Here is an 18,506-nt window from a genome sequence, read left to right on the forward strand (position 1 = left end):
CAGATGCTAAATTAAAGACATATACTGGTGAAGACATACGAGTAAGAGGTTTATTAAAAGGTTCCAATACAATATGGAAATCAGTCTATTAATTTACCCCTAACAGCAGTAGCAGAGAAGGATCCAAGTCTACTTGGTTACTACTGGCTGAGGGAAATAAAGTTGGAGTGGATGGAGATTTTTCAACTCAGAATGAAAGATCTGCAAGAATTATTACAGAAATATGCCTCCATCTTCAGGGAAGCGCTTGGGAAGATTCAAGGGCTGCAAGCTAAAATCCATGTCGATCCCATGTGGCAACCCCCAGATTCTTGAAGGTGAGACCAGTCCCTATGCATTACAAGAAAAAGTTGATGTTGAGTTGGACAAGCTGGAAAGCTTGAGAGTTTTACAATCTGTACAATTTTCCGAATGGGCAGCACCCATAGTTCCAGTACTAAAGACTGACCAGAACGTGCGAATATGCGGTGACTACAAGTTGACCGTTAACAAAGTGGCTAGATTTGACAGGCATCCTATACTGGCAATTGATGAATTGTGCTCCAAGCTGGCAGGGGGAACGGCATATATGAAACTTGACATGAGCCACGCTTACCAGCAAGTCGAGCTAGAAAAGGCCCCTCGGGATTTTGTGACTATCAACACACATAGGGGGTTATACCAATATACCAGGTTACCCTTCGGAGTCTCTTTGGCTTGTGCCATTTTCCGACGGACAATGGAAAATTTACTTCAAGGTTTGCCCCATGTTGTGGTTTATCTCGATGATGTCCTAGTAACAGGACTAACTGATGAAGAACACCTGGCCAACCTGGAAGAGGTACTGAAGCATTTCTCACAAGCCGGAGTACGTTTGAAAAGAGAAAAATGTATCCTCCAAGCAAAAGAAATGGTTTACCTGGATCGCCGGGCCTTCATCTATTAGAAGACAAGGTGAGAGATATTCGTGAGGCGCCAGCACTGAAAAACACCATAAATTTCAAGTCCTTCTTAGGAATGATTAACTATTATGGCTGTTTTCTCCCAAATTTGTCAACCGTACTGGCTTCATTATACGGTTTGCTCAAGAAAAACCACGGGTGACCTTAGCATGCTCCACAACAACAGGCTTTTATGACAGTAAAGCAGTTGTTGCATTCATTGGCCTTGTTGGTACACTTCGACCCAAAGAAAGAATTAATTTTGACCTGTGATGCATCCACTTATGGAGTAGGGGCAGTACACTCCCACCGGATGGTGGATGGTTCCAAACGGCCCATTGGTTATGTCTCAAGAACACTCAATGTTGCAGAACGAAGATACTCACAAATAAAGAAAGAAGACTTATCCTTTGTATATGGCATTAAGAAGTTCCATCAATACATCCATGGTTGCCATGTCACCATGGTATCCGATCACAAGCCACTGCTAGGCTTGTTCGGGGAAGATAAGGCAATACCCCCAATTGCCTCTGCAATCATCCAAAGGTGGGCACTGATTACGAGTATACTTTTATCCACTGACTGGGAAGCCAGATTGCAAATTCCGACGCACTGAGCCGATTACCTCTAAAAGACAGCAATATGAACATCCCAATTCCTCAAAAACTTGTCTTGTTATTAAATCTTCTGGATTCATCACTAGTACATGCCAAACAAATCAGAGAGTGGACAGACCGCGATCCAGTTTTGTCTCACATAAGGGAACAAGTCTTACAGGCATGGTCTAATGAGCCAAAGTCTGATGAAATGAAGCCCTATTTTAATAGGAGATACGAGCTCACCTGCCAGGATGGCATCTTGCTGTGGGAAGCGAGAGGAAGAAAGCCATTATTGACCGACTTGCATAGTGCTCACCCCAGCATCTCTAGAATGAAAATTTTGTCACGCAGCTACTTATGGTGGCCAGGAATGGATACAGAAATCGAAAACTTAGTCAAGAGCTGCATACAGTGCCAATAGGTACAAAAATGGCCCCCTTCTGCTCCATTGCATTCCTGGGAATGGCTAGGAAGGACATGGCTTCGCCTCTACATTAACTACAGGGGCTTTATTTGGGGGAACAATGTTCATCTTGATTATAGACGCCTACTTGAAGTGGATGGATGTATACGAGGTGTGATTACCCACATCTGCCGACCCCATAGACAGATTGTGTCAAAGAGTTTTTTGATACAAGGCTTACCAGACATAATAGTGTCTGATAATGGAATGGCATTCAACAGCAGAGAATTCCAAAGATTTACAAGCCTCAATAGCATAACACATGTTAAGACCTCACCATGCCACCTGGCATCCAATGGTATGGCTGAGAGGACAGTCCAGACCTTCAAGTCCGGAATGAAAAAACTGGATGGAGACTCTACTGCAACTAGATTATCAAGTTTCCTACACAGCTATAGGACTACGCCACACTGGTATTGCCCCCGCAGAGTTATTGATGAAGAGATGTCTCGGGATACGTTTTGAGTCTCATAAGGCTGAATTTTGGAGAGAGTAGAGAGAAATCAGGAGGCCCAGAAAAATGGACACGATTACCACAGTTGTGAAAGTAACTTCACCGTTGAAGACACAGTTCTTGCAAAGAACTTTGGAGCTGGGCCCAAACGGCTATCAGGTGAAGTTACTGTAGTGGCAGAACCCCTTTCCTATCACATATCGGTTGAAGGTCGGATAATTAGGAGATATGTAGATCACCTCAGGAAAAGGAAAACAGATCTACAAGAAAGGATGCACCAAGCATTCCTGTTAGAGTCTACACCACATATGGAAGGAACTCCACTTGGTTTGGAAGTGCCTATAGGATCTGTTAAGCCTGAGGGAGTCTGCAGAAACAAACTTACAAGTTCCTACTGAAGACTCTAGTGGACAGATGACTTCTGAGAGGGAGGCCTCGGATAAACCATCCGAAGTTGTAGAACTACGACGTTCAACACATTTGAAGGTGCCTCCAGTGAGACTGGATTTGTAAATAGTTTATTTATGTAAATAGTTGATATATTGTAAAGATTGTAAATTATACTTTTGAGTAAAGGGGGAGGGATGTGGTAATCTGAGGTGCAATACACCTTTAAGAGAATGTGAGCACATTGACCACGTGACCCAATTGCTGTGTAGCGTGGGCTACAATGTTAATCAGTAGTTTAGAATAGGGTCTGGTTGGGGAAGCACACGTGTTAGTGCTCTGTTACTTATGTTAATAAACAGCATGTGGTTCACCTTACATTGGTCTCTGCATCTGCAGTATCTTGTTTACCAACCCAGTCACCAGTAGATAGATGTACGACCATGATCGCTGAGCAAAGCGACCCAAGGAACATAACAAGAATGCATTCTCTGACCATGAACACTGGTGTGAGATCACTGAGCTTCCTGTGGCACTGCATCCTGGTCCTCAGCATTTGACTGCTCCCTCTGGAGGGCCTCCTAGCAGACTTTGAAAACCTTGGAGCTTGCAATCTCCTCATCGGTTCCCAGGTTAAACTCACCTCCTGCACAACTGCCAGTACCTGCTGCAGCCACAATGAACCTCCCCTCTCAGAGGTGCAGGCCACCTTTAATCAGTGCAGTCTAGCTTTAATGGTGCTAGGAAGTTATGATTTTGGGCCCCCTGCTGATGTGTCCAGCCAATGAAGAGCATGGTTAGCAGTGGCTGCACATAGCAATCATTCAAATGAGCAGGCAGTGTGAGGTTGGCAAGCTGCCTGCATTACAATGAATGGGCACAGGCTCAACATACATTGCAATCCTCATGCCTGTTTTCAGGGGGCTATCCAATTTAGCCCCTTGTATTTCTCCTCTTGCCGCCCCTCCCTCCTGCACCCCACCTCAGGTACTCTTTCTTCCTTTGTATAAATAGATGGGATCTCCATTGCCATGGCAATGATTTACACAAGGAAGCTGAAGTTTAGAATTTGTGTGGTCTCAATAGCCTTGGTAACTGTCGTGTCACTCTGAGTTACATTCCCAGCAAAGATAAATTAGAGGGATTCTGACAGTCAAGATTGCAGGATGAGAGAACAAACAGTTCTTATTTTCTTTAGTTTTACTGCAGTCTTAACCTGCTTAAAGTACATTTATAGAACTTGTTCTGATCATAGACTTGGCATTGGTGACATTAATCTTTTTGTGTCTTGCTTTTGCTACTTATTTGTACAGTATTCCTTCACATGGTTTCAATATCCTTCAAACACAGCAATAGTAACCCAGCAAACCACTGTTTGCACCACAATAGTTCCATCATACTGGCTGGCACTTAAAACAAAGAAGCTGAACAACAACCTAGAAAAGGTTCATTTAACAGAAGTAAATCTCACTGGACTTTAATCACTCACCTAGCAGATTCCTTCCATTCTAGCTCATCCCCATCATGCTGCAGGGTATCCATCTCTGTAAAAAGTGTTGGAGTTGGGCCATCGTAATCTTCTCCAAGAATGTACCTCAGGCGTTCAGCAGCAGGGGACACTGTATACAACAGAGGGACATCCAAACACATCACATTAGAGTAACATCCTGTCTAAGGGAGACTATCAAGTATTTATGCTGAAACCACAACGTCCATGCATCTTTGAACATAAGCTTGTTCTTTCCATGGATCTCTGTTCAATGAACCCTTATCTCCAATCAATTTGTGGATCAAATATTCAATTCAATGGACTACCCTGTGCTCCATAAACAGGACAATTCACTTTTTGACAACCTTGTTGTTTATACAAAGTTTAGAATGAAGGTATTGCTGTTGGGATCATTAGTTGAAAGTGGATATTGCCAAACATCAGTGGCATAATGAGCAAACAGAACAGTGCACCAGCCTTAGATCCCAGTCACATTTGAAGTTCTTCATGTCCTAAATGCCCCACATTGCTGTGGCTGTGCCTCTGAACATTCAAGTAAGGTTTTTCTTTGACACTGTCAATTGCAGTTCACCAGTCTCTGTATCTCTGGCAAGCTGAGACCAAGAAAAGGACGAAACATGAGGACACAAGGCAATAAAGTGACAGTTAAATTGTACAGAAGAGGAGCTATGTCTGCATGGGCTCTATTTTCTGGAGTTGAAACCAATTGGATAATATCGTGTGTTTGACTCCATATCACTGAGGCTGTTTGTCTCCGCCAAAGCAGAACACCAGGTTTCGAACCTGAATACGAGGTCCAGAGTTGCTTCTCACTCGTAGCTGAATATTAGTCTCTGTTAACTCCCCATTCCAGGATTGGCTTTGTCCTTTCTTGGTTTTGTTGTGTGTTGCTGACACTTTATTCCCTTTGCTTATTAAGTGAAACCAGAATGTCTCTCTATGTACATAATGACTACAGCCCTCATTGCCTTTCTAAATCACTCTGAAACTGCAAACACCTACTCCATCTGTGTTACGCATTGCCTGTAATAGGTAATCGTGCATGGTGTAATCAATCTAAGCCCAGTCCTCTGCATTCTGAATAACTGACCTTAATGATTTGCTACCAATCACTCAGAATGGTGACAACTTGTCCATCAAGCTGCATCACACTTCAAGTCCCAACAGTTTAATGATGAGGCAGAATGGCAGCAAAGAAGGAAAGTAAAGGAGGCAAATCCTGGCCTCCGGATCCCACTACCTCATTGGACATCCTGCCTCATCTGTTCAAAGATTTGTGGGTCGGGGATTGGCCCGTTCAGTCACATGAAAACACATGGCGGAAACTTGCACCCTGAGTATTCGTCACTCCCGAATCAAGGGACAGCTGATGATTCTGCATTCTGCACATTTTAGTGCATTTGCCATTCACAAGGTGATTCTCCTACCTGAGATAGGTTAGCTGACCGGTTCCATCTCAATTATTAATCCCTATGCACAATTTTTGTCAAATCCGAATTAGTTCTATTTGTGCTGTCAGCCAATCAGGGATGAACATGGTGAATTGTCCCAGCATGGAGCCTTGTTATGACTGGGTTTCGCTCAAAGCTTCCCCTTGGTATAACACTCTTGTTCACAAGACATGTTGATAACAGATTTCCTATCTTGTCTAATGTCTGCCCTCTAATCCCCTAAAGTCTAATCTTTCAATAAGCCTCTCTGATCAACTTTATTGAAGGCTTTTTTGAAATCGTGTATACAACATCAATAGGAATGCCAAGATCCACTATTTTGATCATTTGTTTAAGGAACTCAATTAGGTTAATGAAAGGGGACTTACACAACCTGAATCAATATAGAGAATCCTTAATAACTAGCAAGTCCTTTAAGTGATCAGAAATCACATATAATATTTACTCCATGTCAAACAGATAATTGCCAGGGTCTGAATTGTTCCCCTTCTTAAATTATAGGAACACATGAACTTTCTTCCAATTCATGGGAACTAACCCAAACTTTGGCAAGCTATTGATTGCATGAATCAGTGACTTACATATTCCTTAAGCACACTTTAATCTGGACCAGATTCGATTTACCCCAATCAGCCATGAGCATCTTAATCTTCAGTTTCTGAGGTTATCTCGACTTTAGCTCTACACTTGTTCTGTACTATGGCTACAGCATCATCTTCAGGAGTAAAAACTGATGCAAAGCACCCAGTTAGCTCAGCACTCATTTATTTGGCCTCATACCTAACCTGACCTCATAAATATCTCTAAGGAACAATACTGTCTTTGATTGATTCCTGACTTTGAACATAACTGGAAAATAGTTCACCATTGCGACTATGGTTCTCCACTATAAATTGTAGCATTGCTAATACTGGCCTTCATTGACCTCAGTTGCTCTTTTGATTTCTCTCAATTCTCCTTGCCCACCTGCTGGGGAACCTAGGTCCACTCCATGTTGGTTCAGAGGCACCATTTAAACTCCATTGCTTCACTTCAGTTTTCCATTAGTTTACCAGCATGTGTGCGCTTCTGCTCATAGAAGTTAATCCTATTAAATAGAGTTTTAATTCTATTAACCATCCCTTTGCTCCCCAGCATGAATCAAATAAAAGCTTTGGCTTTATCCCTGAAATTAAATGTCTCCGACATTTGCATCGCTGTCATGTCCTCATTATTCCCGTCATTTACCTATCATTTCCAAGACTGCTGGTTCTTCTGAACTGCAAATGAAACTTTCTGACTCAAAAGTAATTGTAACTAATTCTTCCGGGCAGGAATTCCAGTTCCTATGGTTACTAGCCAATCCTACAACATTGTCTTCTAGTAAAACGCTCTTAAAGTGGTGATGGAAGGCAAGTCAAATTCTGGCTGCTCCACAAGCTCAAATTCTTTGACTCGCTTGCAAATTAACTACCTGCAAACTATCACATGATTTCCATTGTTTTCTATTGTGATTTTTCAATGAATCTTTGTCAGTAGTGCCACAAATGATCAGAGATGTGCATTATACCCACCTCCAGTTGCAAACAGGGGACCATGATGTTAAACTTATCAGCTATCTGTGGCCATGTGAAGTAGGGTCCAGGCCTACTTTGTTACTGATGAGCCAAAGCTTTATTTGGAATCAATTCTTTTCCTCTGACTTTTTCTCCTCCCCCTCAGTGACTCGATGTGAGGTACCCTTTTGCAGCACTGGCAGCCTTTTTGCTTCCTTTGTCCAAATGCCAATCTTGATATGACAGTGGATGTTGGAAGACTTCAACCATTGGAAGGCCTCACAGCTGAATTTGAACTTGAGATTTATGGACTCACACACACGCACACAAACACACACATACATACAAACACACATGCACAAACAAACATACACATACATACAAACACGTACGCACAAACATACACACACATACAAACACACACATGCACATATACACACATTCGCAATTGGGCAACAGCAGTCTTCATGTATTCATTAACCTGAGCGATGGGCAGTGATGGTCAGAGGTCTGGTGGTACTTGCTGACCTACATATATCCATTGGCTGATCCAGTCCTGAAAATTGACTTTCATTCCCCATCCAGGAGGTTGAGCTGGGGGAAGAGACTTTCCCACTTTACAGGGCACATGAAGGAGCGGGCTCACAGCAACCTGCCCTCGTGGTGTTTCTTGAATCTGATTGGAAGGTTTCAGTGGTCAGTAAGTAAATACGTTGGTTTCTTGCCTTCTTCGCTGGACAAAAAAGGGGAAGCATCAAATTATTCCAGTGTGACAAGTTGTGGTTTTTGTTTGAAAGGAGCACGAGCATCAAATTCCAAAGGGGTTCAAAATTAATGTTTGTCTACTTAAAATCTTCGTTGTATCCAAATTCATGTTGAGAAAATGGCATCAGTTTCGACAGACTGTCACACACCCTCTCTGTAAAGATGCAAAGTATAAACCATTCTTTGTACATCTGTAAAGCCAACTACTGTGAAATAGAGTTCAAGAAAACAAGAGCAAAGACCATTTCACTCAATATTTTTGCATGACCCGGTTATATTCCTTCCTTGAATGAAGCAATGTTACTGCAGTCTACAAAGTGTTAACAGAGTAACAGAGTGAAACAAAATGAATTACATCAGTTCTCTTGTGGCTACAAGACAAACACGCCAATCCTGGCCTCAAAAAGCAACTGACAAATCGACAATAAAAAAACCATGGTTTCAACCCTACCTGCTTCACTCTCACTCATTTTGTCACACACATTAAAAGCAGGCCTGTCTGTGCTCGGGGTAACTTGCTGCAGCCTTACAGTGTGTGTCAAAGCCTGTTACACAGAGCTGCATGCCCTGGAGATTAAATGGAATAGCACGCCCTTTGCTGAGTTGAGTCCTATTGATGATTATGCCAAACCCAGTAGAGCTTACCCATTTCAATTCTGAGAAAGCTTTGACCTTAACTATTCCCGAACCTTTTCCCCTGTGCATCAATAAAAGAGGCCCCCAAAACACAGATTATTCATTGAATTAAAATGCGCCCCCCCCCTTATCTTTTTCAATCTTCCCTTGTTTATTTTGTAAGAAGCTGAAGCTGAAGTTTAGCAAATGGTGAATGTTTCTTTCTTTCTGGCCCAGGCAAACTAATGCTGTCCTTTCAGCATGAATCAAAGGAAATCAATGAATACTTGCATGTCCCGGTTACAGTACCTTGAGGAAGCACTCAGCAGACATTTCATTCACTCAAGACGGATGGGGCTTGCTAACCACACCCCTCCCCCCCCCCCACCCCCCCTCCGCCCCACACGCAATTGCCCATCTCCTTAAAGCCAGATCAAAGTTTTGAAGGGGAAGGTGACTTTATATTAATTTCAACCAACCCATTATCTCTCAAGAACATTAAAACTCTCCAGATTTAGGTGTGAAAGCTAGCAATCTAGGACACATCTGGGATTTGGCAGGGGAGGAACAGGGTGATGGAAGGAATTTTCCTTCCAGGAACTGCGACCATAGGCCATGAGTGAATTCACATTTTAGCTCGACACTGTTGGGTGGGAATAGAACTGACCCAGGCTGAGATTTTTATTAAGTCAGGGTATCAAAGAGCATGGTGAAAAGGTGGGTAAGTGGAGTTGAGGTGCAGATCAGCCATGAGTTAATTGAATGGGGAACAGGCTTGAGGGGCTGAATGGCCTCCTCTTGCTCTGGGTGCTGACTAATTGAGTTTTTACTGTTAGATGTTTCACTAGCAGCCTGATTAAAGTTGCACATGGGCTTCAGTGAGTTCCTTTGTTTTCAAATATTGGCAATTTAGGATCCTTGCGGAGTTCAGTTTAAAATATTCCCTGGTCAGGTCCATAGAGTGGCAACAGTTAACAGATTAGCATTCGCAGTGCTGAGATTTATTTGTACCTTGAATTCCAACTGGAAACAATGTGCCTTTAGTTCCTCGCGACTGTCTATGCTTTCAGAATCTGGCACTGAGTACACAGCAATCCCAATGTCCTTTATACACAATCATCGGAAGCTGACCTGGAAGCAGTCGAGCCACAAGTGGCGTGCGGCTGCAACTGAGATCAGGCAAAGTGTCAGAACTATTGCTCAGCAACACAGTTCTTGCGACAATATTGGAGACAAGTGCAAAAAACTCAAACTGAAATAGCTAATGGGCCAAGATTGGCTACTGTGGAATTTCTTTTCCAGCAATTTAGTTCTGGCTGCACACTGGAGCCAATGGTACAGCTTGAGTATAGGACTTCACTATTGTTCAGTGTGGAGAAAAGTGTGTGACGGAAAGCCAGGCCGACCATGTTTCCAAGTTTCACTTACGGATGACACAATAACAACCGGCTGATTAATATTTTCTACTCTGAGGACCAAAACCTGTCAAGACAATTCAGGGAACTGATACGGCTTTTCAACAAATGCCATCCCTTATTAGTGAAAACTGCCTGGTAATGAATATGAAAATAACAGTGTTGTCTCAGAGATTCATCCTGTGTTTCAGTTCCACGGGCAGATCTCCAGTATCTCACCCAAATGCCAATATTCCAAAATGAGTACAGACACAGAGCACCACAGTGGGAGAATGACATCATGGTAAAGTTGGATCCCAATTTGACTTGTGTTCAAACGTGAACCTTCCTGCAGAGTCCGTGCATTGGCTTGAGGGGTTATGGGATCAGATGATTTTCCCTCTCATTATTTCGGAGCTGCTAAAGCTGATTGTACCCAGCCCTACTAAGATGACCTCAGTTAACTCAGCAATGAATGGGGATTAAATATGGGCCCTTATTGTTTAAACTCACAAGCGAACGGGTGATGAAAACTCTTTAGTCAATATCCGATCCAGAGTAAGAAAAATCTTGCCTCCTCCCATCACTTCGCCTCACCTGAGTGAATCTACAGTTTTTCAGATAACTGCCTCTCAGCATAGTTTATCCTATGTCACCTTCTTCTAGTGTTCTAGTGGGTTATCTTGAGGTAGTGCTTCTTATTATCCTGATATCCCCTGTTAAATATCTTCTGTGGGTCATGGAATAACATTGATCAGCAACCCTGTATGTCATAGCAGTCAATAAAGCTCTACTCAATTAAATGACCATATTAACTTAATGCAAGTGACAGTTTAATAATTTATTGTAGTTATGGCCATTTAACATTGGATAAATATCTCCACATTCTGCAAATTGACAGAAAAAGCCAATTGTTGAAAACAGCGTGATTGGTTTTAATTTAGAGGTATTGCATGTTCTGTAGCCCATGTCAAACTGTGATTGACTTCAAGTTATTCATAAAATGCTAACATGAGCAAAACACAATTTAAACAGTTTAAACATCTATACTTTTGAAACCAAAACTGTGCTTGTGGTAGCACTGTACCAAATACCAGGTGGCAGTGTTGGCCTTGTTTGTGAAACCTTCAAACTGTTTATAGAAGTAGGGTGGTCCTGTAACACAATCCTCAAGAGCTTCAGTGCCTTGGCTCTAGGACTAACCCTTCCTCACCCATTTATTAAGACCCTCCAAATGGAAGTCAATAGTTCCCAAAAAAAAGCTCACGCATTGGTGGAGAAGGGTGGGGGTGTGGGGGGGTGTGGGGGGGGTTGGGGGGGAGGAGGTGGGAGGTGGTGACGGCAGCCATGCTGAAACAGTTGCTACTTTTCTGTGGCAAATTATGAGAATGTGGGGGCAGGAAGATAAAAAAAAACACATAATTCTCAGGATTTACCCTCAGAATCTGTGACCTGTGGAGGGAAGGGCTGATGGCCTCCAACAGCCGCGAATAAGGATATGTGGTCAGTGTTATAATATGCCTTTAAGGAATAGGATCATGACATCACTAGAAAGGAAGTGTGTCACGCGATCAGATTTTTGTTTTGCTTTTAAGCAGAGCACACAGATGCACACAGCTCTGCCGATGATGTCTTCAAGCTTCCTGTCCATGTATATCTGTTCTCAATTGTCTAGTCTTAATAAATGAATCCACAACATGTTTACCCAATCCCTTATTGAAGATTGGTGCCTTTATATCATTATAAAAACATGACACGGTGTGCAGCAGTGGCTCCTTCTGAACGACACAGTGCTCAGCCTCGCAGCAAGGTTCAGTACAGGTATGACATGGTGAACAGTCTTAGATTCTGCTACATGGCATTAGACAACCCTCAATGTTCTGGTCGGACCGCAACAAAGCCGCAGCATCGGAGACTGTTGAAACCACAACGTGATGACTGCAAAGAAAAGCTTTGAAGATGCAGGTCAGAATTTTCCAGCCCCTCAAACCGGCAGGATCTGCTGGCCCTGCCACGGGGGAGTCCACCACCAGGCAGCTGGAAAATTCCGGCCACAGAGTTCAAATAAAAAGCTGGTAAGCAGGCTAAACCCCCATCGTGAGATCGCAGCACATAGCTTGTCAGTTCCGTGAGTGGGACAGCACATTGAGAGAACCAGCGCCGAGTTAGCTCAGTCAGGAGAGGTTAGGGACCAGGGTATGGGCCGGATTGATAGCGAGCGAGTTAGAGTCCAACAAACAAAAACAAAACAGATCAAAACAATCATAAAAATCAGGCCAGAGAAGATTGCAATTATAACAGGTAACGCTTCAGAAAAGTGTGGCAAAAGCGGCTACAGCAACATTCATCCCTGGTACTTAGGAGAAGGAAGGTCAAGGGGATATTGTCAGAATGTCCAAAACATGCTCTTGTTTGAATTGGGATGCAGCTGACCCATTATCCAAATTCAAAATATTTGAACAGCGTACAGAACGATGGTTTCATGACTCAGGTGTGTCTGAACCAGACAAGCAAGCCGTAGAAATTTGCCTAACAATTGGGAATGAAGGTCTACACAGGCTGAACACATCAGGATTAATGGTAGAAGAGCTAAAGGGTCCCCAAAAGATATGGACTACATTGGAAAACCGGTTTACCATCAGGTTAAACTTCCATATTCATTGACTAGAGTTCATATCATTTTGACCACAGCCTACAGAATCCATAGACCACTTCATCAGCAGAAGCAGAGAGAAAGGTACGTACTGTGATTTTTCAACCACAGAGCTTGCAGATGGAATTGTTGAGTTGCTGATCGCATCTCCTCCCGTGGAAGCGTTCCAGAAAGACTTGCTAAACTAACCCAAAATGTGTAGCGTTGAAGAGCTACTCAAGGATGGACATAAGTACGAAGCGATCCTCGCAGGTCGATGAAGCTTACAGGTCCTAAGTACAACTCCTATTGTCAATACAGTTACTACAACAGCCAAACCTAGCAAGACATGTGGAAGGTGTGGCCTTCTGCATGTATCAAGGAAATGCTCAGATTTCCATCAATTCTGTAAGACATGAGGCAGAAAGGGCCATTGGCAATGGCAGTGCACTGGAGAAAAGGCTGATGCAGCTACAAAGAGCCGTGCACTGATCCAAGCAGACTATACACAACAGGTACCTTCAAGCAATGAGAATAACCATCCGGTATCCCATTGGAAACATATACATGAGGTGACTGACAAACCAGGAAATGACGATGATGTGCACAATGAGATGAAGAGTGGTGAACACACGTTTTACACCGTCAATCTCATGGAAAACATAGACACCGTCACACCGTCCAAATTGTTTGTCGAGATTTGAATGATCTACCCTGACAAAGTTGGTAACTACTCATTATTGGCCAAGATTGACACAGGGGCAAGTGCAAACATACTACCCCTGAGAATTCTAAAAAAACATGTATCCACAGACATGGAGGGCCATGGTAAAACCTACTCCTGTGAAACTGTCAGTGTACAACAGTTCACTAATTCCATATGTGGGATCCATAGTCCTGAGTGTCACAAATGTTCCACATCACAGAGACTAAAGACCAGGCGATCACAGGTCTATCGGCATGCAGTGACCTCACGCTAGTGACAATCCATGGAATCAGTCAGACCTCACATGCCAGATCAACCTCAGAAACTACCAACTGCAATTGCTTCAAAATCTCTGTCTATAACACAATACAACTACTCCACACAAGAAGCATTAGCTTTAGTGTTTAGAATCATCCATTTTAATACCTATCCATTTGGCAAAGGTTTTATGGTAGAGACCGATCACAAACCACTGGAGATAATTTGGCGTAAACCATTGACTAGTGCACCGCCAAGATTACAACGTCTCTCGATAAAATTTCAAGGTTACAACTGTGAGATGAGGTGCAAGCCAGAGAACTTGATGGTTGCATTGGATACACTAAGCAGATTGTCTAACCCAGCGTAAACAGAAGATGTATCCTTGGATCTACAAGTGAACTTCATTGACATTGAACTTGATGGTGTTCTCCAAATTGATCAGGTACATTTTGCACAACACAAATGCCAGCAGCTACCAGAGGAAATGGTGAAAGATTCTACACTACAGAAACAGTGGAAAACCATCATTGAAGGATGGCCTGATTCAATTCAGCATATCCACGAACACATGAGATCATTTTGGCCTTATCAACAAGCTAGGCATCTCCCGGGAGTCATGCTTAAAGGTGGGCTGGTCACCATGCTGGAATGTTTGTGACCTGATATTCTTTGACAGCTTCATCACTCACTTATGGGCCTAGGTTGGACAAGAAGACTCACAAGAGAGACAGCCTATTGGCCGGGTATGAACAACGAAGTCGTCGTCAAGAAGTGCGAGACACGTCATGAGCATATGTCACATCAGCACAAAGCACCACTGATTCCACATGGGTTTCCGACCCATCCTTGATCCAGAATTGCATCCAACCTCTTTCAAATCCATGACACTGACTTATCGCCATCGTCCACTACTTTACCAAGTACCCTATTATTCAACAATTGCACAATATGTCTAGCACAACTTTCATGCACACTCTCAGAGCTATAATATCCAGACTTGGGCTGACAAGTGGCAAATAACATTCACATCTCACAAGTGCCAGGCAATGACCATCTCCAACAAGAGAGAATCTAACCATCTCCCTTGACTTCAATGGCATTACCATTGCTGAATCCCCCACTATCAACATCCTAAGGGTTACCATTGACCAGAAACTGAACTGGACTAGCCTAATAAATACTGTGGCTACAAGAACAGGTCAGGAGCTAGGGATCCTGCAGTGAGTAACTCACCTCCCGATTGCCCAAAGCCTGTCCACCATCTACAAGGCACAAGTCAGGAGTGTGATGGAATACTGAGAGTGGCATCTTTAAGTGCAACTATTCCGTCACCAGCAGAGTAATGTTTGGCAGACCGGTGTGTACCAATTTATCTACTCTTACCCATTCCACTCTCTCAGAACTAAAGAGTGACTTTTAAAACTTTAAGAGAAGATGAGCAACATGCCTGATGCAGGTTCAGAATTGCCAAGTTTACAGTTGGAACAATAAGTTTGCACCCAAGATCCCACAGAAGGTACATGTCAACCAGCTGAGGTGACAAAGGTTTGTTCAGAATCAAGGTCCTATGAAGTCATACATACATACAAAGGCGCAATAGTGAGATGTAATCCGGGACAAATTGATCCATTCCAGATCCTCAACTGTGCAGTCTTTTTGCATAGAGGACCAGATCCTAGATACAACCAGGAACAACACCCAAGAATGACAGTCCCACAAATCACTGTAAGCAATTAAAGACATCACCAGATAAGGTTACCATTACAAGATCTGGATGTACCAGTAGATTGCCTCTACACTTTAGAGACTCATAGATTCACCAATCTTATACACTTATGTAATACTAACTAAATATGAGCATGTATTGTAAATCATTATATTTGTTTGGAGGGGGGAAGTGTCTTTAAAAAGAAAGGGGGTATTGTAATATGCCTTTAAGGATTAGGAGCATGATATCACTAGAAAGGAAGTGTGTCTCGTGATGCAGATTTAGTCGCACCTTTGCTTTTAAGCAGAGCACAGCATAGACAGCTGTGCTGATGATGTCTTTAAGCTTTCTGTCCATGTACATCTGTCCTCATGTACCTAGACTTAATAAATGAACCCACAACATGTTTACCCAATCTCTTATGAGTGATTGGTGCCCTTTTATCATTATAAAAACATGATACCATGTTGTAATGCCTGGGCAAAGGTGTAAAGATCTTTGGCAATTGCACCACTCATATCCTCACATTATTGTACGGTTTTAGACCTGACTAGATTGAACTGATGGGAGGAATTGAGGGTTGTCAATCTTCCAGCATTTTCCAGATTAAAGGTTAATCTCTGTGAGCAACCAGGAGAAATATTATGAGAACATTAAAAAAATGTTATGTTTTTCATTTTATTTGAATATTTTATTAATTACAAGTGTGTTAGAGATGGGAAAATGGCTGGGTGGTTGGAGATGAAATATCGTACGATGAAACCTCCAGCAACTGGCAACCTTAGCTAAGCCTATAACTCTATAATAAAATGTAAATGACCTACTGTCAATACTGGCACAGTCTACAGGCATGAACCCTCTATCACCTCCTTCATCTGTATCGGATCGGTCTTGCCTCTTGGGGTACCATTCCCCCTCACTGGTTCTCTCCCGGCTTGCCGAGAATTTCCTTCGCCTTCTTTTCCTCCTGTAGCCTTGGGGTGCAGGGATCCCAATGTAGATGGCATTTCGATCTGGACAAAATAGACATATTTAGGGACATTCTTAAAATCAGTTAGTTTCTGTGGCAAGATTCAGCTCTTTGGACAGGAACAGTTAGCTGAAGCTGTCTATTTTTGCACCTTACAGGTTCTTCAGCTTAGCTCGTTTTGTCTTAATTGGCAGTGTTCAGCCAGTATATATTTTTTACTTAGGAAAATAGGTACAAGAGGAAGTCATTCAGCCCTCGAAGCTTGTTCTACCATTGAATTAAATCATGGGTGATTTGTATCTTACCTCCACCTTTTACTCACCTTGGTTTCATAGCCCTTAATACCTTTGCCACTTTTAAGTTGCAAGTTTAGACTCCCCACAAGGGGGATATAGGTTTTCTTTATCTACCCTTTCAGATCTTTTCATCATCTTAAATACCTCAAATTGGTTGATCTTCTTTACTCAAGGGAGTACAAGCCAGGCCCAAGCAACCTGTCCTCATAATCTAACCCTTCGAGCCCCAGCAGCAGTCTGGAGAAACTTTCAAACGATAGCGATATGGGAACAAACGTCCTAGGCAGAATTTCAAACTGCATCATGCAGGTGTTTTAAAAAGGGGCTGAATGGCTATCTGATCGCCAAAAGGATTTAAAAAGTGATGAATTATAGAAAGATGCAGCAAAGAAGGAAACCATTCAGTCCATTATCCCTGGGCAGGCTTTTTTGAAAGGGACGCCCAATTGGTCCCTATGCCTGCTCTTTACTCATGGCCATTTCATTCATTTTCTGAAGTTGTTATTTTCTGATTGCAAAATTAAATAGTGACACGGAGGTGCTGTTGACCTCTGCTGATGATCTTGCACATCCAGGTGCTGGGCATTTGCACTACTGGGGCTGAATTTTACCTGCCCCAACCCTGCCCCACAGGCTGGTTAGTACAGCCTTGCAGCGTGGGCGACGAGGAATGCTGGGCTTGGTGTACCAGCTGCCATTGAAAAGACTGATCCACTTTATTCCTCTTGGTTTAACAGCTGCTCAGGAACTGATAGACCTCTGAGAAAATGAGGAAGCGGGACTTCCCATTGGAGGAATCCTATGTGCCCCCTGCTGTCACCACCCCCCACATTAATAGGTGGAAACTTAACCCATCCCCTTGCAACCAGCTCCACCAACATACCCTGCAAAAAAAGACCATTACCAATTCTGGTTTTAGGTTAGGCCCCAGGGAATCCATACAGGTCCCAGCTAACTTTGCAGTCCTTCTGCTGAGCGTTGGTGGGAAGGTGACAGAATGTCTGAGGTGTTGGGCTCTGACTGGACTATATGGAGCCTAATCTTGTTTGCATGCAGACTCCTAATAGCAGCATTCATTAACTGTCAGCCAGAAGCATTGACTGAGTGATTCATCCCCTCCACCTAACTCAGAGGCACTCAGATCAATAATATCACAATCCGGAGATCAGCCAACTTCATATTGCCTAGGAATCAATCCTGAAACATTCCATGTTAATGGAACTCATTGATACGCTGGGTATTTCTGATTTTATTTGCAGTTTATCCAACTTTACTTACCATCCTCCTCTTCATCATCGTATCTTTTTCTTGAGTGTCCCATTCCTCTTTCATGGTCCATTCTGAATGAAAACAAAGTTGTTGAGGTTAAAACTGAGGAATCGGGCATATATAATTGGGCTGCATATATTAATGGCAGGTAGAATCATTGCGGTTAAAGGAAAAGGTCAAAGACTCTCTTTCTAATATATACATGTGATGCTGAAATGTCCTGGGATCATATTTCTGACAGCAGAGCTCCAGCTTGAAAATATTTGTCTTGCCATTGTTTGAAATGTCCGGTCCAATGGAGTAATATGACTTAAAATTGCCTTTACTTGGCTGTGCCTCTGACATAATGTTCTATGGTCTTCGTGTCAGGGGGAAGAAATATGTGAACAAAACATCCTATAGATAGCCCCTCATGAGGCAGCAGTCTGGCTTCCTTTTATTTCACCATCTGAGCTGTAAAACAATCTGATTCAGTTTGTTGCTCGTGTTTCTGGTATATACAAATTTACAGCTATTTCAGACATTAACAATAGGTTCCGATGTGGCTGGTTGTCAAGTGCGAATGACTGAC

The 18,506-nt window shown here is 42.8% G+C and overlaps 1 protein-coding gene across 1 annotated transcript in view; it reads right to left on the minus strand.

Annotated features, from left to right (window-relative positions):
• Positions 1 to 18,005, minus strand: part of slc4a5a (solute carrier family 4 member 5a) — a 78,164-nt gene extending 60,159 nt beyond the window's left edge. Inside the window, exons 1-3 of the mRNA XM_041209921.1 lie at positions 17,945 to 18,005; positions 16,225 to 16,413; positions 4,313 to 4,442 (exon numbers count right to left, since the gene is read on the minus strand). Coding sequence (XP_041065855.1) covers positions 4,313 to 4,442; positions 16,225 to 16,413; positions 17,945 to 18,005 — 380 coding nt within the window. The remainder of the gene's footprint in view (positions 1 to 4,312; positions 4,443 to 16,224; positions 16,414 to 17,944) is intronic.
• Between the last annotated feature and the right edge of the window lie 501 nt (positions 18,006 to 18,506).

Source organism: Carcharodon carcharias, chromosome 17 (assembly GCF_017639515.1).
Source record: "Carcharodon carcharias isolate sCarCar2 chromosome 17, sCarCar2.pri, whole genome shotgun sequence".
Lineage (NCBI taxonomy): Eukaryota > Metazoa > Chordata > Chondrichthyes > Lamniformes > Lamnidae > Carcharodon > Carcharodon carcharias.